Source organism: Hydractinia symbiolongicarpus, chromosome 2 (assembly GCF_029227915.1).
Source record: "Hydractinia symbiolongicarpus strain clone_291-10 chromosome 2, HSymV2.1, whole genome shotgun sequence".
NCBI lineage: Eukaryota > Metazoa > Cnidaria > Hydrozoa > Anthoathecata > Hydractiniidae > Hydractinia > Hydractinia symbiolongicarpus.
The window spans coordinates 15,360,083-15,381,297 of NC_079876.1; the positions used below are offsets into that span (position 1 = coordinate 15,360,083).

A 21,215-nucleotide genomic window follows, 5' to 3' on the forward strand; every position below is an offset into this window, starting at 1 on the left:
GCTGATGTTGCGATTGTCAACCGACAACTCAAATGTCACAAGTGTGGTAAGGACTTTAATCACCTTACTCCCGACTGCGAATTTGTAAAGTGCGTATGCAGTGTTATTTCACGTTCTTCGCAACTGAAGGTGAACCGCATAGCTAAGGTCACTACCCAGGATAATAAGGAGGAAATCACAATATTCCAACCACAGCTCTTCGAGTATGCGCTAAAGTACAAGCTTAATGGAAATAACGAGGAAGCTTTGACAGTTGCTCTTTTAAAAGATTCCGAGACATCCTTCATAATTGACAGACATGATATCTGTATTTGTTTTTTGTAAACTTTTCCATATGTTGACAGGGTGTTGAAGAAAACTACCGAAGAACGAACACATTTTCAATTTTTGTTATTTTTATAGTTACTTTGGTATATTATTTGTAAGCTACCATTGTATGTTCTATTAAAAAATAGTGCGTAGCGACTTCATAGACAGTGTCAAATCTGGTCATACCAAATTTCAAATTTTGATCGTTCGTGTATTTGTATTTCTCTTTTATTAACTTTATATTATTTGCAAGCTACCATTTTATGTTTAAAAAATAGTATGCAGGTCATGCACACAAAAAAAATCTTGTTGATTGTTTTTTTCTGAAAATTTTGTCACGGTAAGGGGCCGTTTATATGAGCCCGTTTGACGGGTTGGCTCGCTTACCGAGATCTCACTCTTTCCCTATTTCCCTATACTTTATTTCATTTGTTTATGTTCAACCAGGCTGGCTCGGTAGGCGGGATCTCATTTCTCACAACCGAACCCCCTCCCCCCTGTAAGCGAGATGAACTTTTTCTCATATAAACACTTCATTCAGCTCACTTGCTGGGCCAGAAATTTCATGCCTACGTAATCAATTTCTTCTGTTATTAATATTTCAGTTATAGTTTCTGTATTGTTTAATATTTTTATTGTTCTAAGATTATCAGAGCCCACCTACCGAGACAGGTTTTTTCACCACAATTTAAAAACCAGCCCGGCAAGTGAGTCAGCTCATTTACCGAGCCATCCCGCCTCCATATAAACAGACCCTTAAGAGAACATTTGGTAATAAGAGTCGAATTTACTACATTGAAAACAACCTTGAACCCAGGGTAATTTTTTCCTGAAAATTGCTTCATAAGTGTGAATCAGAGGCTTAACACATTGGTACTCAAATATTTCGTTGATTTCAAATCAGCTGATTACAAGGACGAAAATAGGTAGCTTTTAGACTTTTAGATTCACCCTTTGATTTGTTTACCAGACTAGTTTGCGGAAATATTTTTTAAATCGGTTGTTTTGTAAGCTGCGCTGGTTGAGCCAAACTCAAACAAATTTTTGAACACAATGTTGAATTCTAGTTTTAAGCCCGTGGATTCAATCCACTTTGTCACTATATTTAGGAGTTTGAAACATTGAGTGTCTTGTGGTTGCACAACAGTAGATTTTAAGTTGATTATTCGGCATTTTTTTGTTTGTTTGTTTTTTCATGTATTTTTTATTACATAGTTCACTCAACCTCGATCCCGGGACGTGTTGACAAAAAAAGCCTACTTCCTTCAGGTAAGAAGTCATGAGAACGAGATTGGTAGTTCTCTGACAAACGATAATAAACCTTCAGATAAGTGGGCGGGGATCACGACAGAAAATGTCCAAATGGGGAAAAAATTTTAAAGTTATCAATGAACAATTTTTTTTTTGATCTGAAGGTCCATATCTTCCATTACTGCTTTCTTTTTCATGTTATTTGTGATCAGTTTATATGGCCGGGAAAAACAAATACCCCTATGAATAGAATATTGTTCAAGTGGAGTATGCTTTGTGAAAACCAGTATATGTCGCGAGGGTGGAAAATTGAAACATTCTGATTGGTTAGTGTCTAAAAATTATGGGTACTGGGGACAAAGTTGAATGATATCTCTATATCGAACGCACGACCAACGTCATCATCCACCTGGCATTATAACTTTCGAAGTGAGCGCACATATTTTCACACACTCCACCTAAATTATTTCACACCCTAATAGAGAACGACAGCTGTTGTTTTTGAACATCTGAGCTTGAAGCATGTTGCAAACAACAATACAAAAGATTTACAAAAAATTGATGCTAACCCCAACCAATGTTGAGAAATCCGAACGCTAGAAGACAAAACATTTTTCTGCCGTCATTTACTGACCACATTCACCGATTGACTGCTTCTATTATATTGTACTTTTTCTACCCGATTCTCGATTCTCAACAACTTGAGAATTCTGTACAGAAAATTTAACAAGACATAATAGACCCAGAGGAACGCAGTAAAGTCCGGGTCTATCAGTAGGCTATGTTCGAAATGGAGTCAAACAAAAGCAATGCAATGTTTTCGTACGCATGTAGTAAGTAGCAAGTGAAGTAGTAAATGTTTTGTGTGCTGAGCCATGACTTTTTCGCAAGGATCTAATCGTGCTATTCAGTTTATATCACATAGCCAAAAACTGCTATATGTGATTTGTGTGAGTGTTCAAACCGCTCCGGTTTCTTGTTGCTTTTCACTCACACCTTGTGTGGGTGAGAACGCAACGAAAGGAACAACAACTGTCAATAACGCGCTATATTAACCAATAGCAGCTTTTTTTTGTTGATTTCTTATTATCGTGTAGCTTTATATAGTATACCCAAAATAATGAAACCAGTAGATATTTATTGTATTCGAATTTCGAGAAATCTCGCATCAAATGAGGGTGTTCATTGTCTTGAAATGATTGTTTTGATTTACTGTATGTTGACAATGTTATAATGGTCGAAATTGACTCGTGTTGTGTGCTCTCCAGCCATATCTCAGTTATCGAAAAATAGTCACAACTTTTAATATGATTCAATTTATTTTCATCTCTTTCTCTAAGTTTGTGCCTTAAAATTTTATACCAAATTTTATTATTGTATATTTTATATTTTAATAAATACATTTTAATTATTTATCATCATAGTGTTGTGTGAGTGTTCAAACCGCTTCAGTTCTTGTTGTTTTTACATGAGACATTAGAAATTCGATTGACAATATTTTATGTTAAAACTTGGACACCATGTGTATGTGTACAAATTAAAACAACATTTTACGATGTTTCGGGTGTCATACACCCATTTTCAAGTAAAATAAAAATTATACAACAGGTCTATATAAACAAGAACGTTGCCATAGATACAAGATATATAAACATAATCTCTATAATAATAGCCGTCGTCTGTCTGTCTGTTCAAAAGGGTTACCGATATTCCTTTGATCTTTCCGCGAATTTTTAGAAAACAGGGGGTTGTTTAATGGAAAACTTTATAATTAATTGAACTAAACTCAAGAAATTAATTTATTTCCTTACATAATTTAATTAATTTAATTGATAAACTTCTAATTTAAAAAACAAATTAGGTGACTAAAATAAATTCATTATTTAAATGCGCCTTTTTTAATAATAATTTACCCCCGTGACCTTAATCGCCGATTCCGCTCAGGAGCCACTGAAAACAAATAGGATGGTTTTACTGACAGTTTAACTGACTTTGTTTTGACCGCTCGCACGTGTTTACCAATCAAATCGCCTGATTCTTTAAAAAACCAATCAAGACTTTCGCGGCCTAGACATGCCAACGAAGAAACATGATGGCCATTTTAGTTTTTAGAAGAAGGTCAGTTCAGTGCTTTTTATAAGTCTGTTTCACCTTTGTGTCTTCTATAAGCTTTTTATTTTCGTAATATTGGTTTTTTGTATGTTCTAAAATGTTAAGATAAATATATTGTCATGTTTTTAGTCACGTACAGATCTTAAACGCATCAGTTTTAGGATTTTTGGCTAGGAACGAAGATTGAGGCTAGCTAGCTAGCTAGAACCTTACTTATTCCACCATTTATTTTTGTGTTGAGACTGTAGCCATTTAGCTAGCTCCTATCTTTGGCTAGAAGTGAGAGTATAAAAATGCAGTTTGGCTACAACAATATTGTTAAACAATAAGTGTTATGCTATAAATGCAGTTAGCTAAGTTATTTTTTCCTGAAAACTTTTTGTGCAAATAAAATGACTGACAGATTATTTTAGCTGAACCGGTAATGAGCTGTTCCCGGTGTTTTCATTAAAACCGAAGTTGCAATGAGGTTTTTTTGGAAAGGGGTATTACGCCTATACGCCTGTTCAACTCTGTTTAACTATACTAAGCGTTTAGCCCAGTGTTAACAACAGACTGTTGTTTTTGGTAAAGGCTGTTAAGCCCATGCGCATTTACAACGTGGTTTACCTGTACTAAGGGGTCAACCCAATGTGACAATTCATTTTCAAACTTTCTCAGTAATCACACCTGTATGGATGTGCAACAATGTTTACCTGGACTAACCGCACAGCCCTGTTGTGTTTTTTTAAACAGAGTCTGTGAGAAGGTTTTTTCCAAAGGCGTATTATTCCTATATGCCTGTGCAACACGGTTTAACTGTGGTAAGTGCTTAGCTCAGTGTCACGATAAATTCTTTACCTTTCACAAACACTTATTCCGCAAAATAAAATAATATTGACTGATTGTTTTTGCTATGATGGGGTCCCGACTGTTGTTTGTAAACTGTGTTTTTATTTCAGCTATCGTTGCACGGAATATTTTTTGAAAAATATGTTACAGTGGCAAGACTATAATGGTGTACTTAATTTACGAAATACTGTATACCTGTACTAAAGCGCTCCACCTGATCGTGTGGCACAGTTTACGGCTCTTATTAAGCGCTCCACAGAGTGTTAAACGTCAGATCGCACCTTGACTTTGGCTTACCCCGGCGTTTCGACACCGGGGTAAGCCAAATGCGAGATACGCTTAAGTGGTATAAAAAGGATGGGCGCACCCGTGGATTTTTCCACGGGCTATCGACTAGTCAATACAATATTTAAATATAAAGTATGTGTACAATACGAATGTGTGATCAAACCGGACGGTTTTCTTGTTCTAATTAATTTTACTTTTAAAAAAATTCAACTTTATTATACTTTCATTTTATTTCTACTTTCAATTTAGTTTACTTTTAATTTACTATTTCACTTTGCATAAAAAACTTTATTTTGTTTTTGTTTTATTTTATAGTAATTTTATAATATTTTATAATGAAGATACAAAACCATTTGCAACATTGGGTAAAAACTTTAAAGAAAATAATATATATAGAATAAAAGAATAGAATCTAAGTCTGCAGAATGAATTTCCAAAATGCACTTTAAATGATGCAATAAAAACGTTTAAGTTCCAAAATGATATGAAATCAATGTAAAACCATGGTTAAAAGAAAAGATAAGGTCTAAATACATACTTGAAAATCTACAACAAGTAACCAGTAACCATTGTAGCTATAAACAAGCATCACGTGCGATAAGACGGAAAGCAAGAGAAGCACTTTTTGCGCAAAAATAAATAACGGTGCCCCATCATTTTGTTCCTGAAGCTACATTTCAAACACCAGCCCCCTAAGATAAATAACTTGTACAGGAATATGAAATAGGTTTATCTTAAGCTAAACTTGACTATACTATAATAAATACAATATTATGAGCACTAGACCTTAAGACATTATTTTAAAAATCAATGTCCACCCAATTTTTTTAAATAAAGATTTTACTGCCTCGGCTAGTTTTTCATGTAATCTGGTACATAAACTGACTCCGCGTAAAAGATTCAACAATGTGTTAAATTTTTTTCCGGAGGCGAAAAAAGGCTTAGCCAAACACACTCTTGCTGCATAACTTTTAAAAAAAAGGTTTTGAGCATGCAAGTATTTTTATTTTGACAGCTAGTTATTTTGCTAATTCAAATGGAGGTGAATTATTAAAAAAAAATTTCACAACAAAAAATTGTTAATTACCTGCATGCGCAATGCAAAAAGTTACACACAACATATGCTAGTCATAACACCCTCTTCCTTTGCAGAGACAGCAAAGTGTTGCACGCCTAGCTTCTTCATTGACTAGACTGCCAAAACAAACTATATTTATAACACGTTTTTAAGTTGTGATAGAAGAGGTTGAAGAACATGGGAGTAAATGGAAAATTTTACCAGCTAAAATAACTTATATGCACAAAGACATGTTTTTTAAAGTTATACTGCCATAGTTATGCCAAAGTTTTGTTAAGAAAAAAAGATGGCAATATAATGTTCAAAAGGATAATATTTTTTTACAAAAAAGGATATTTTTTGAAAAGTCTTTTAAACAAAAACATGCGCATGAAACTTTTGTTGACAAAAATAGAATAAAATGGTAAAGGGATCCCGAGGTACTTTTACAAGTTGGACTCATCTGAAAGATTTGTATGAGAAATAATAAATGATATATTTACTTTTTGTTAAAACTTCATGTAACTTCAGATATAGCTTTTTAAGTATTTATTTTTCTTGTCGCTCGCCCGCCATCTTGGTTATCTTCGACCTTCTTCTTCGTTAGAAATTTTCATTCTAGCTCCAGTCTTTTTTAGAGGCACGTGACCCTGTTACGTATCCTTTCAGTAGCGCTATAATTATTACTGACTGCATAGCCAGAACCTATACCTTCGCGCCGCAAAGTGAAACGAAAGCTCTCTACGAACAATTATTTTTTTTAAAAAAAATAGAAATTATTCTGCATATGTTCTCATATAGCTGAGCAATCAAACAAAAAATAAAGTGTGCATGATTTTTATTTCAAAGGACTTTTTATTTGAGACGCAAGTTGTGCATGATTTTTATTTCGAAGGATTTTTATTTGAGACGCAGGTTGTGAAAGTTACTGATCATTCAACATGTCACACATTTGTGCAGTCCTGGTCTTTTGAGGTGCGTGATCACGCCCCCGCACCTCCGCACGCTACTGCAACAATGGAGCAGCGTTTTCAATCACACACCAAAAACACTTTAGTCACTTCAATAATGCGCACCTGAAATGTCTTTTGTATAAAGTAATTATTTACTATACTAATAATCAAAGAAAAAAATGACTTAAAGTTTGGGATTTGAATGAAAAACATGCACGTTTAAAAATGAACAAGAAGCCCTGGGGGCTCTAAGAATTTCCGCTCGCTACCAAAATATTTGATGAAAACCTGCTAATTCGTTGTGTTATTGTGCTAAACATTCGAGGAGGTTTGGTGCATGAACCTCTGAAGATAAAGCACACAAGTGATATTATATCTTACAACAAACGCAAACAAAACGAAACGTGTCATAATAAACTCACATTTTAAAAGAAATTGCTAACAAAAAATACAGCCTAACATTCATGGTAAGTCTTGCGATTGAAACGTTTATGGTCTTTAAACGGCATTTAGTTGACAAAAAATTAAAATTTTGCTGTGACCATCATTTTCAGCATACTTTTTTTATTAACTGTGCCAATTTTTGTCGAAAATAAAGCAGTTTTAATTTTTGGTTAAATTTTGGCCTAAAATGACATTTAGGTGACAAAAATCAAACTTTTGTACCATCATCATTTTCAGCATACTTTATTTGTTAACTGTGCCAGATTTATCCGAAAATAAAATGGTTTTAATTTTGGCCTAAAATGGCATTTAGGTGACAAAAATCAAAATTTCGATGTCACCATTATGTTCACCATACTTTTTTGTTAACTTTGCAATTTTTGTTGAAAATGAAGTAGTTTTAATTTTTGGACCAATCAGGGGCGGATCTAGGGTTAGGCAGCCTAGGCAATTGCCTAAGCCTAGTTTTGTGAACTAGAAAAAAAATTCTCTATAGATAGAATAATCTAAAAAAAAACTAAATTATTTTTATCAATTTATTTTTGGCATCCGCCGATTTCGACTATGACGATGCGCGGCGTGCGTGTTTTATTTTACTCAAATAAGCAAACCCGGGGCGATCTTAGGCAAAATGTCTATTCGCCTAAAACGTCCGCGGGTTTTAAAGTTCCGAATGAATGAAAATCACAGATGGAAGAAAAAACGCCTAAAACGTCCGCGGGTTTTCAAGTTCCAATGAATGAAATTCTGGAATGTGAAGAAAAAACGCCTAAAACGTCCGTGGGTTTTAAAGTTTAAACGCCTAAAACGACCACGGGTACGGTTACATGGAGTGGATGTTTCTTTTTCAACATGGTTTACCTGGATCAGGTCCAATTGCAGGGAGCACTTCAAATGTCTAGAATATTAAAGCAATTGTATGCCACCTAAGTTAAATAAAGAAGTTTTGAATTTGGAAACCTTTTCAGATATTAAAAGGATTGGAAATGCTGGAGAGAAGTATTTTGGCCACGTGTGCCGTGTTGTTGTCTCAAACCAAACCTTTATCTTCCTCTGCAAGAGACAATAAATTCAGTAATACTTGAAATATTTTAGTTTTAGCTGCTCCTGAATTTTAGGCACTTTTGTGTCAAGAACTATTCTTAAAAGTGGTAAACCACCAGATGTTCTTACAAAACGTGTAATTTAAATCTTTTTCTTATCAAAACAAAAGGTTTTAACTTGGCCTTGATCAAATGCATTGTTTAAAAACATAAAAGCCCAATGCCAAACGAGATAGCTAACGGAGGCAATTTATGTAAACACTGTCTTGGCGGTCGAAAGATGTTTTGATGTGTATGTTAAATTCGGTATAGAGTATTACTAGCTACCTGTATGTGTATTAGTTGGAATTTTGTTAGTTTTTTTTCTTTAACGTCTTAAGGGTCACTGGCTTCGTGTAGGCTTCGTGTAGCCGTTTATGCAACTGTGTATCTTTGTTTCTGTTTGGGAGAGAATACATTCTTGTAAGATAACTAAGGGACAGCTCTTTCATGAACGCAAAAGTCCAAGCTAAATGTTAATAGATCTGCAGATCCCCTTTCCCTCCCCTAAACATCAAATCAGAAAAGGTAATCTTTGAATGTTGTCAGTCCTTGAAACCATAAGCACTCATCCATGTGTCCCTGCTAAGCAGGTAGACACTAAAAGTTATTAATTCTTTCTGTTCTCTAAGAAATCGATGTATACAGTATGAGATATAATTAAACGTCAAAGGATTCTACCTCGTCCCACCGCCAAATTTATACGCTTAGCATATACTTTTTTATTGTGATTGTCCCTAAGAACTTTGACTTTGTGGGAACTTTTAAACAGTGCATTTTATATGCAACATCCCACTGCTCATTTTAAAACTTTTAAGAACACGAGAAGATCTCTTTGACTTTCCCATGTTACTTTTAATTGTAATAATATTGCTAAAAACAAAAGAATGAAGCAATACCTAATCTTAGAATAGTCCAAGTTTGTTTTATAATATTTCTTATTCTCATCTTGCTGAGCAATACATTGATATAATTTTGTTTTAGGATAAGATATTTTGATGTCACCCTGGTACCTAAGATGAATATTCTTCTGACAATGAAAATCACCATCAATTAAAAGAACACAGATTTGTTAATCCTTATAATATTGGAAAACTGTAAACAATGGATATATATCTGGTATAATCCACAAAGTTGGTGAAAAAAATCAATCAAAATAACTTGTGAATATTCAAGTAAATCATAGAAATGATTTTCACGTAAAACATATACAGATCGAAACAAGAATTGCATGTTAAAAAACGTTCTGTTACAGACTGTAAACTAACAAAATGTCATGTCAACTTATGGATATGAGTAGGATTTGTATATATGTTGCTTTTTATATGAGAATCTTCATAATTGGCTTATAGTTACTAAAACTTTCTTAAAGATTTTACAGTATTAAAATATTTTTTAAACATAGTTGACAGGGACATGTAAGGGTAAATAATATGAGACATCTTAAATGTTTTGATGTTATTTTTCTAATTTTTAACTCTTTTCTGGCTTAATAAACTGCCTTTCTCTTGTGGGAATTTCATAGCATTAAAATTAATGCTTAATAGAAATTGGTGCAAAACTACACCAGTAACCCTAATGCTAAACTGTATTAACTTCATGAAGAGGTGATTACTATATACTTTTTGTACACGTTTATTATATGTTGCGATCTTACACTGTAAGTCTAACTGGAAATCTTTCATTCTTTTATATGCTGGTTTTCTTTGTGCATTTGCAGGTTGTTACCACAGACTATAATTTTCCAAACAATATTTCTACGTTGCACTACTGTTGACTATCTATTCCTAAAATTGTCTTGTAATGTAATTTTTTGTTGTATTGTTAGTTATTAGACTTATTGCATGTTTTGAAATGAAGCAAATCCCCAACTTATTACTTGTACTCGTATTATGTGCGCAAAACGAAAAAAGATGCTAAGATACTTAATACCAATATGTGATTCAAAGAAATTATGGAAACGCTAACCCTGTTTCAAATCGAATTTGCTAACCAGACGCATTTTCCATCCGCATGTTTTAACAAGGATAAAGTGGTAAAACTACGGGGGTTACTGTTATTTGTTTGGCTATAAAGAAACTTTCGTTTCTAATCTAGAAGGATTCTTAATAACTAAAAACCTTACTTTTGGGAAAATTTTAGTTCCTTTTACAGCAAAAACACAAAACGGCCGATTTACCTCGTACAACACCACAACCCTTGACATTACTTTGCCAAAAAATCTATGAAATTTTGCCTAACCAGAAAAAAATCCTAGATCCGCCCCTGCCAATTTTGTCCTATAATGACATTTAAGGTGGCAAAAAATCAAAATTATTATGTCACCATTATGTTCAGCATACTTTTTTTGTTAACTGTGCCAAATTTTGTTGAAAACAAATACTAATTTTGTCCTGAAACATCATTTACATGAGTTCCCAGTAGTTGGGGAGCTTGGGTGCGAAGTTTACATCTGTGACGGAGGAACGTGTAATCCCAGGGTCGATTTTTTCTCAAAAAGTGCTCCAAAAGAAAAAAACGGGCGCGGAAATTCAATTATTTTTAGAAATTGAATACGTTGCATTGCATAATAACACCTGTTACTGGATTTTTTGTTTCAAGATGAATTCATTAGGTTAGAGCATCATTAGGTTGTATATCGCAGAAGTCTCCAGTGGCATGCTTCGAAAATTCTTGTCACTGGCACAGCTTAACATGAAGTAAAACTGTACAGGAGACTCAATTTGTTAGAGTCTTCGCAGAACATCTCTTCTCACAAAATTGAGGGCAGGGCTGACTTATTGCATGTTGTGTCGTGTGGGAGACAGAACTTCTCGACTTCTTTTTAATACAATATACATTTTTTTTGATTATTATTACTAAACATATTTGATTTCTCTTTCCCCTTTTTTCTTTGGTATTACATCACGAGAACATTTGTCTGAAAGATGTATTAAGGTACAGGACACCTAACCTCTCCCATGTTCTGGTTATATTTAACTTGCATGGGTGCGCACTCTTCTCGCAGTATTCTCTGTGACGATGAAGGTCGGACTGACTTGTGGCATGGTTCCAAATGGTCTTCCGTCTTTTGTTCGAGTCTCAGTGTAATGCACCAGCCGAGTGTTAGCATGAAGGAATGGGACCAACATGCTTTATGTTGTATGTTTTTAAAGGTCTAATCATGGAGGTACAGAGCAGCGTTGATGTTAGACAGGATACCTGTCTCTCTTTTCTGCTTTCGCGCTTCGATGTCTGTCCTGCTTTTGTAACCCTGCTTATTTTAGCGCACTATCGCAAAAGGGAAAAATGATGAGTTTAATTTAGTAGAGTCCTTGATGTTCGCGCTACATATTGGAAGAATATCATAAAAACAAACTTTAATTAGACAGTAAATTCTGCCTCTCTCTGTATCGTTGGATAAATTAAATTAGTATTCTTTTCTATTGATTTTTTAATATTTTTTAATAAAAAATATATCCATCTACTGAGTAACTTAGGCAACCTCGTCCCCAAGGACTGTTGAGAACAAGGTTGGCAAAACTCACTTGAGCATCATACCCCGCCTAGGTCGACAGGTTATAGATCAGTATTTGTTACAAATAAATTCAAATAAGTTTTAAATTTGAAATTAAAGAGATCATGCACACACCTGCTGCTAATATCTTATTTTTTTGTTTTATTGCTTAGACGGCTAGAATATCATGTTGAATTATTTTTTTTTAAAAAAAAACAAATCATTCGTACAGAGATCGATGTGGAAAGTACATTGGATTTTTTTAGGTGGTGGCTAGTTTGTATCGGTGAAAGTTGGTCGATATTTTTTGACGACTTTTCAAAATTCGTCTTGCCGCCAGTCCCGCGCCTCGACTTCACGGTCCCTTGTGTTTCCTCCGTACGGGAATATTTATCATGGAAAAGGAGGAAATTAGGTGTGTTGTGTCATGGTTTGTTGTTGATAAGAAAAACTCTAAATCTAAAAAATATAGGTACAACTAAAAGAAATGTCCGTCCTAACATGCCAAGCATCTCCATTTTTTATGCTCATCGTCGCTAGCAAAAACTTTTGCTGGAATTTTCGCACAGCGACGATGAAACCATTCTTTGCATTCACCGCACATGGCCATGAACAAATTTTTATCTTCTTCAACATCTCTATCAAAGAAAATATCTCTACATATGCAGTAAATCGAATGTGTCTTCGCAAAAGGTCTACAGAAACGTTTTCTCTTTGTTGATTTTGGGAAAAAGCTAAAGGTTGCTGATTCTAAACACTTTAGTAGGTGTGGTCTCATCTGTTTAGTGTCAAAAGATATCGATTGTGGACTTCTACCGAAGGATTCTTCGACAGCGAACGCAATGGCAAATAGACCGCAATCAATATCATTTTCTTGTTGTTGTACTGACGCGTTAGTGATCTTTATGGCGTCATCGTGGCAATACATCATTCTAGCGATTTTTTTCAACGTGTTTCGTTCAAGCTCTTTGTTATACACACTGAGCGAATCGTACAAGTAAATTTCGTCTTGCGACTTTCTTTTTCCTGTCACCCAATGATTTCGCTCTTTTATAAAAAAAATCTGTACAAATTGATTCGGAAATCTTGAATGACAGGTGTAACTGAGTCCCGTATCTTCGAATCCATCTACACCACTCTGCTTCTTCAAAATACTCTGAGCAAAATTTATTGTTGCATGTGTCAGCCGTTCTCCATTCATGACTTCCTTGCGCATCGTATCGTCTAACACACCATTGTATGGTCTTGGTGGTAAGTCTGGATGGAGGATTTCATCAATGATGGAAACTTCATTGTCGTCACCACCTTGATCGAGAGTGTCATCATGTGCGGTATCAGCAAGATCGTGAGTTCTGAATTAAAGGAAAGTTACTTTAGGTTGACCATGGAAGAAATACGTTTTCAACATACAAATTTCGAATAAATAAGTGAAATAAGGCTGTTACTAAAGTAAACTTTGAAATTTATCAGAAAAAAAATGACATTTGACATAACTATATGAAATATTTACCTCTCTGTAGTTACAACTTCCACCTCTTCAGCGACAGTAAGTTCTGACGAAGTTGGTGGAAAAGATTCTTCTTTTCTCTTTCTCGGATCGTTTGCTTTTGACTGTTCAATTTCTGTCAGGGAAATGCGTGCCCTGTAATACTGTCTCATCATTTCCGCAGTGCTACCGACTCTACCAGTATATGGATGTTTTAATGTTTTTTGTTTCGGTAATGGTTCATATTGGGATGTTGATTTAGATGTGGTATGTCGACGCTTTTTTGGTGAAGGTCGTTCAGTAAGGCCATCACCATGAACCTCTTCTAAATATTCCGACGTTTTTGTTATCAGAAACTTCACATCATTGGTCAGCTCGTCAAGAAATGCATCACTAGCAGGAGTTTCTGAAATCGTGTAGCACTGTTCATTAAACACTTTGATGAGCGCCACTAAGTTACCACGTTTTCGATTAAATGTGGAACTCCTGAGAGAAAGCGATTTGTATTCAACGTCTACTTTCTTGTTCAAACAAGTAGCGCCACTTTCGTCATCTGCAAAATCGTCATCTGTAACATCACTGGTGTCTGGTTGAAATAAGTCTGTGTTCGTTATTGGCAAATTATCAGTTACGTCATTATCGTTTTCAGCTTGGTCATTTGCGCCAAAAAGGTCATAGTCCAATGTCACATAAGGATGAGATCGATACATCGGCGTTATGCAGTTAAAGTGTAGAAGTCCAGTTTTCAAAACAGCGAAGAAGTGCTTGCAAAGAGTCCGATGTCTTTTGAAGTGGCGACATGTACAACTACAGATCTTTTCATCGGATCCAAAGTTCACGTAGTAGTAAACATTTTCTCCTTTAACATTGAATGTATGACCGAGACCTACTCCAACTGAATCAACCATAGTTGTTGTTACTTTGTCACGCTTGTCAAGAATATCACGAACAAACCATCTTGGACGATCGTGTAAAAATGGTGGAATACTTGATTGATACTTTTTATACCCAGAGGTGTATTTGACATTCATCTCGACGTATTTATCGTAAAGTTTGGGTAGAAAGCTCTCCACAATTATCTTCAACAGCTCGCTCAATGTACAAGAACGATCTCCTTCAAGTTCGTCATACTTGATGTCTTCATTCAACCTCTCAGTACCATTATTTGTATTACACAACATAAGGTCATCTGGGCGAAATGCGAGTGCCCACCTTTTGATTTCTGGTAACCAGGTCCCTTGAGAAAATCAACAATAACTCATAAACAACGCACTCCTATATATTACGAAAAAACAATTGGTATTAGAAAACATACCTTCGAACCATTTCTTCAATTTTCCGCTATACAATTCCCATTTTTTCAAATCTTCGACAGCGTCGTTCATTTCTTGCATAGAAATTGAATTCGCAATACGTCTTATCCTCGCTTTCACATCCCCAGCTATGTTCGACACACCATTGTCAGATTTGTTCGTCCACCTAGAATGTCAATAGGTATAATAAAGTGTGTAGCACAAAAATCAAAGATCACTCAAGTGGAGGATAACTGATGTCCCATGGGTTCACGTACAGATATAGATACAGTGATCGTATGCACAAACGTTATAAAATAAAATAAGAAAAAAAACCTTGTCCACGCCTGTTCTCGATGGAAGTCACATAAGAAAACTTCTATATCTGGAAAAACATCTTGCAAACTCAAGATTTCTGAAGTGTCGTAATCAACCATCGCGTATTTGGGTTTTACAGCTGGATTCCACTCTACGATGGAAATAAATAAATAAATAATAAAATAATAACTAAATAAATAAGTTGCTCTGCATCGTTATAATTATTGGCCCACCTTTGATAATTGATAATGATTTAGTAACCATCATTTTCGACTTATCTTGTGGGATCAAAACAGCAGCAACCTATAGAGAAAGAGAATTGACGACCTATATATCACTTGATAGTAACTAAAACTAAAATTTTTGAGTAGATAACTAACCATGTAGTTTACGTTGGTTTTCACCACCAGAAAGTACAGTGGCAGGGCGTATTTAGTTGTCCTGTAGGTCGCATCCAACAATATCAGCTGTGAAGCGTATCTTCTGTAGAGGCGTTGCATTACTTTTGATTGATAAACGAAGAGAAATTTACCATCGGTAGATGTGGTGTCATAAATTTTTTGCTCTTCCTCGCCCACTTCTTCATCGTCAATATCGAGATCGTTATCGTTTTTATCATTGATTTCATCGTCTTTGAATTCAGTAGTAACTTCAACTTGTTTGTTTTGCAATCTTGAAAAAAGTTGCAAGATGAAATTAATTAAATACGGAGATAAAAAAAAAAAAAAACATTTCGTAAAAGCATTCGTATAGTCTCACCGTGCACTGAAATAGATATCCGCCCAGTCTGACCATTCGTTTTTCAAAGACTCAACTTTCTCCTGGTCAATCTTTGAATATCGTGTTTCGATTTTGACTGAAGTAATCAAATTTTTGATTTTCTTTCTACTTGGCGTGAATCTGCGCCTACTTTTTTCTGGATTTGATCTACCAGAAAAAATAGTGTTTTTCACAAACTCAGCTGCTGCCAACTTCAGCTCTCTTGTTTTTCGACAACCACCTCTAATTAATTGTTTCATATAATTAGCAACTCGTTGGTCCAATGGTTCGATTAATCCAGCAGCCTCTCCCATATTATGGTTGCTATGCGTCTCTAGATAAAAAAAAATAAATAAAATAAAATAATAATAATAAAAAATAATAATAAAACAAACAAATAAAAAATAACGTAAAAATCCAGTATGCGCTAGCGCTCGTTCCAAAATTTGCTGTCGTACATGTTGCAGATAGAACAAAGTCGAGTAAGAAGAACATATAGGTTGGTATATGAAGAAATATAAAAATCGTACCAGTTGGAAATGTCGTTATATACTGCAATCGACTCTCTATTGTTAATTGATCATCTTTCATGTGATACTTCACCAATGCGCCTTTCAATTTTTTTGAAGCAACAGTTCTGTTCCATTTAGAATCTTTTTCGATTTTATACCCAGGAAACAGTAGGAGTTTCTTCACGCTGAATACAACAGGACAATCCAACTTCTTGGTGTGTTGTGCCAGTTTTCTCGTTCTAACACATTCGGGGTGGTCACCACGAAGTTTTTCTTCTCGATCTTGTTTGTATTTCTTTTTTACAGAGATACCTCTGTCTTTCCCTTGGTGGCATTGTTATTTCTTTGTACCGAGCCATATATATGGTATGCCATTAAAATGAATGGGAAGACTGTCTTCTTTATGTGTTAATTGCCAACAAATTTGAGGTGATGAAGAGGCTTCTAAAACCTCTTGTAAACATTCTGTAACAAAACGATCAAATCTACATTTTGTGTGATGTGTGATCAGTTGATCTTTTGTTATTGCATTGATTGCTGAATATGAGTTCAAATGAAATATATTGATAATATTAATGAAGACTTACGATCTTTGTTGAAATCTTTGGTTTCTGACAAAACTGTGTAATGAGTTTTCGTCTTCACTTCGTATGAATCCAAAGCCTCGTGAAATTCACTATACGAGGGATAACGATGTAACGAACTACTAGATTCACCGGATTCACCTTGAGAAAAAATATCAAAAATGTAGTAATCCATTTCGTGGATAAATATTTCTACATGAAAAAAAAATTCAGTCAAAATAAATGAAAAACTCACCCATAATTTAGCAACAACACCACAAAGTACTCCGTTTTTACCACCAAAATACGTATAAAAAATACAGTTGTGAAAAAAAACTTTCAATTTTAATATTTTCTTCGTGTTTATGAAAACACGTGCAACGCACACCTTCTTCTCATTATATAATAATTTTATGAAGTACTTTTCCCGCGGAATCTGATATTCACGGCGAGACGACATCGCTAACGTCACACGACGTCGAAAAAAAAATATATTTCAGGCCGCCAACTTTCACCGATACAAACTAGCCACCACCATTTTTTTAACTTTGTTGCCACAGTATATTAATTGTTTTTGGCTATGAAAGTCATTAATAATAGTGAGTGAAAGTCGTTAATTTGTTAGCGCTACTGAAATACTACGTAATAGGGTGACGTGCAACTAAAAAGGACTGGAGCTAGTTTGAATTTTTAACGAACAAGAAGATCGAAGCGGCCATCAAGGCCGCAAGAAAAACAAATATTTAAAAAACGATATCTGGGGTTTCATTAACTTTTAACAAAAAGTGAATATGTCATTGGGAATAACTTATGAAAATCTTTCAGGTAAGTCCAACTTGTAAAAGTATCTCAAGATCCCTTTAAGTAAGATATTTTTTAAGACAGACCAAGTTTTAAAATATTAAAAAAACATGCACCAAAACATTTTTTAGTTTTTGCTCGGTTTATTTTAATCTTTCGCATAGTTTACATATCATTAAATTTCATTACTTTGCGCTAATACCTATCAGGATTTTATTTTCAATAGGTTTTAACAATGAAACTCGCAAAATATTTGCAGTATTGTTTTATCGCAAAGCTTTTGTTAAATTACTTGAACATATAGCTGTTGCAAAGATTATTAAAGTGATTACGATAAACAAAAAGATAAAAAGGCTTTTAACTTGTAGGAAAAGGGATGTATAGCGCATACGTGGAAGCCTACGTTTGGACTGTACTGTATTTTGTTCATAGTAATTTGTTGCGATGAGTTGCGAGTTTCAAGTTCTAAGAATAATCCTAATAAATTTCCCCGTTAAAAGGATTTCATGACAATTTTTAAAGGGTAGCTTCGAGAAATTGCTAAAGGCTTTCTAGGTATTTGACCTAAAAATTTCACATGGAGATAAATATAAAAAGTCAGTAAGTAAAATAGCCAGAAACAGCTATCAATTTTTAGGTTTTGTAAAATGACCTGAATTTAATTATTTATCATCATAGTGTTGTGTGAGTGTTCAAACCGCTTCAGTTCTTGTTGTTTTTACATGAGACATTAGAAATTCGATTGACAATATTTTATGTTAAAACTTGGACATCATGTGTATGTGTACAAATTAAAACAACATTTTACGACGTTTCGGGTGTCATACACCCATTTTCAAGTAAAATAAAAATTATACAACAGGTCTATATAAACAAGAACGTTGCCATAGATACAAGATATATAAACATAATCAATACAATATTTAAATATAAAGTATGTGTACAATACGAATGTGTGATCAAACCGGACGGTTTTCTTGTTCTAATTAATTTTACTTTTAAAAAAATTCAACTTTATTATACTTTCATTTTATTTCTACTTTCAATTTAGTTTACTTTTAATTTACTATTTCACTTTGCATAAAAAACTTTATTTTGTTTTTGTTTTATTTTATAGTAATTTTATAATATTTTATAATGAAGATACAAAACCATTTGCAACATTGGGTAAAAACTTTAAAGAAAATAATATATATAGAATAAAAGAATAGAATCTAAGTCTGCAGAATGAATTTCCAAAATGCACTTTAAATGATGCAATAAAAACGTTTAAGTTCCAAAATGATATGAAATCAATGTAAAACCATGGTTAAAAGAAAAGATAAGGTCTAAATACATACTTGAAAATCTACAACAAGTAACCAGTAACCATTGTAGCTATAAACAAGCATCACGTGCGATAAGACGGAAAGCAAGAGAAGCACTTTTTGCGCAAAAATAAATAACGGTGCCCCATCATTTTGTTCCTGAAGCTACATTTCAAACACCAGCCCCCTAAGATAAATAACTTGTACAGGAATATGAAATAGGTTTATCTTAAGCTAAACTTGACTATACTATAATAAATACAATATTATGAGCACTAGACCTTAAGACATTATTTTAAAAATCAATGTCCACCCAATTTTTTTAAATAAAGATTTTACTGCCTCGGCTAGTTTTTCATGTAATCTGGTACATAAACTGGCTCCGCGTAAAAGATTCAACAATGTGTTAAATTTTTTTCCGGAGGCGAAAAAAGGCTTAGCCAAACACACTCTTGCTGCATAACTTTTAAAAAAAAGGTTTTGAGCATGCAAGTATTTTTATTTTGACAGCTAGTTATTTTGCTAATTCAAATGGAGGTGAATTTTTAAAAAAAAATTTCACAACAAAAAATTGTTAATTACCTGCATGCGCAATGCAAAAAGTTACACACAACATATGCTAGTCATAACACCCTCTTCCTTTGCAGAGACAGCAAAGTGTTGCACGCCTAGCTTCTTCATTGACTAGACTGCCAAAACAAACTATATTTATAACACGTTTTTAAGTTGTGATAGAAGAGGTTGAAGAACATGGGAGTAAATGGAAAATTTTACCAGCTAAAATAACTTATATGCACAAAGACATGTTTTTTAAAGTTATACTGCCATAGTTATGCCAAAGTTTTGTTAAGAAAAAAAGATGGCAATATAATGTTCAAAAGGATAATATTTTTTTACAAAAAAGGATATTTTTTGAAAAGTCTTTTAAACAAAAACATGCGCATGAAACTTTTGTTGACAAAAATAGAATAAAATTGTAAAGGGATCCCGAGGTACTTTTACAAGTTGGACTCATCTGAAAGATTTGTATGAGAAATAATAAATGATATATTTACTTTTTGTTAAAACTTCATGTAACTTCAGATATAGCTTTTTAAGTATTTATTTTTCTTGTCGCTCGCCCGCCATCTTGGTTATCTTCGACCTTCTTCTTCGTTAGAAAATTTTATTCTAGCTCCAGTCTTTTTTAGAGGCACGTGACCCTGTTACGTATCCTTTCAGTAGCGCTATAATTATTACTGACTGCATAGCCAGAACCTATACCTTCGCGCCGCAAAGTGAAACGAAAGCTCTCTACGAACAATTATTTTTTTTAAAAAAAATAGAAATTATTCTGCATATGTTCTCATATAGCTGAGCAATCAAACAAAAAATAAAGTGTGCATGATTTTTATTTCAAAGGACTTTTTATTTGAGACGCAAGTTGTGCATGATTTTTATTTCAAAGGATTTTTATTTGAGACGCAGGTTGTGAAAGTTACTGATCATTCAACATGTCACACATTTGTGCAGTCCTGGTCTTTTGAGGTGCGTGATCACGCCCCCGCACCTCCGCACGCTACTGCAACAATGGAGCAGCGTTTTCAATCACACACCAAAAACACTTTAGTCACTTCAATAATGCGCACCTGAAATGTCTTTTGTATAAAGTAATTATTTACTATACTAATAATCAAAGAAAAAAATGACTTAAAGTTTGGGATTTGAATGAAAAACATGCACGTTTAAAAATGAACAAGAAGCCCTGGGGGCTCTAAGAATTTCCGCTCGCTACCAAAATATTTGATGAAAACCTGCTAATTCGTTGTGTTATTGTGCCAAACATTCGAGGAGGTTTGGTGCAAGAACCTCTGAAGATAAAGCACACAAGTGATATTATATCTTACAACAAACGCAAACAAAACGAAACGTGTCATAATAAACTCGCATTTTAAAAGAAATTGCTAACAAAAAATACAGCCTAACATTCATGGTAAGTCTTGCGATTGAAACGTTTATGGTCTTAAACGGCATTTAGTTGACAAAAAATCAAAATTTTGCTGTGACCATCATTTTCAGCATACTTTTTTTATTAACTGTGCCAATTTTTGTCGAAAATAAAGCAGTTTTAATTTTTGGTTAAATTTTGGCCTAAAATGACATTTAGGTGACAAAACTCAAACTTTTGTACCATCATCATTTTCAGCATACTTTATTTGTTAACTGTGCCAGATTTAGCCGAAAATAAAATGGTTTTAATTTTGGCCTAAAATGGCATTTAGGTGACAAAAATCAAAATTTCGATGTCACCATTATGTTCACCATACTTTTTTGTTAACTTTGCAATTTTTGTTGAAAAATAAAGTAGTTTTAAT

The 21,215-nt window shown here is 34.1% G+C and overlaps 4 protein-coding genes across 7 annotated transcripts in view; 1 reads left to right on the forward strand and 3 right to left on the reverse strand.

Annotated features, from left to right (window-relative positions):
* The window catches only part of LOC130629617 (uncharacterized), a 137,511-nt gene that overhangs the window by 63,629 nt on the left and 52,667 nt on the right, over window positions 1-21,215 (forward strand). The window lies entirely within an intron of this gene.
* On the reverse strand, window positions 12,087-14,827 carry LOC130629621 (uncharacterized). The gene is made up of 3 exons (XM_057442890.1): window positions 14,625-14,827; window positions 13,334-14,546; window positions 12,087-13,175 (listed from the first exon to the last, which is right to left on the reverse strand). Exons 1-3 carry the CDS (start codon window positions 14,701-14,703, stop codon window positions 12,320-12,322), a joined length of 2,148 nt encoding a protein of 715 aa, XP_057298873.1. The 5' UTR covers window positions 14,704-14,827; the 3' UTR covers window positions 12,087-12,319.
* On the reverse strand, window positions 15,436-16,408 carry LOC130629630 (uncharacterized). The gene is made up of 2 exons (XM_057442900.1): window positions 16,209-16,408; window positions 15,436-16,012 (listed from the first exon to the last, which is right to left on the reverse strand). The coding sequence occupies exons 1-2, from the start codon at window positions 16,267-16,269 to the stop codon at window positions 15,675-15,677; spliced, it is 399 nt and encodes a 132-aa protein (XP_057298883.1). The 5' UTR covers window positions 16,270-16,408; the 3' UTR covers window positions 15,436-15,674.
* Window positions 16,528-17,213, reverse strand: LOC130629627 (uncharacterized). The gene is made up of 2 exons (XM_057442896.1): window positions 16,778-17,213; window positions 16,528-16,655 (listed from the first exon to the last, which is right to left on the reverse strand). The coding sequence occupies exons 1-2, from the start codon at window positions 17,211-17,213 to the stop codon at window positions 16,528-16,530; spliced, it is 564 nt and encodes a 187-aa protein (XP_057298879.1).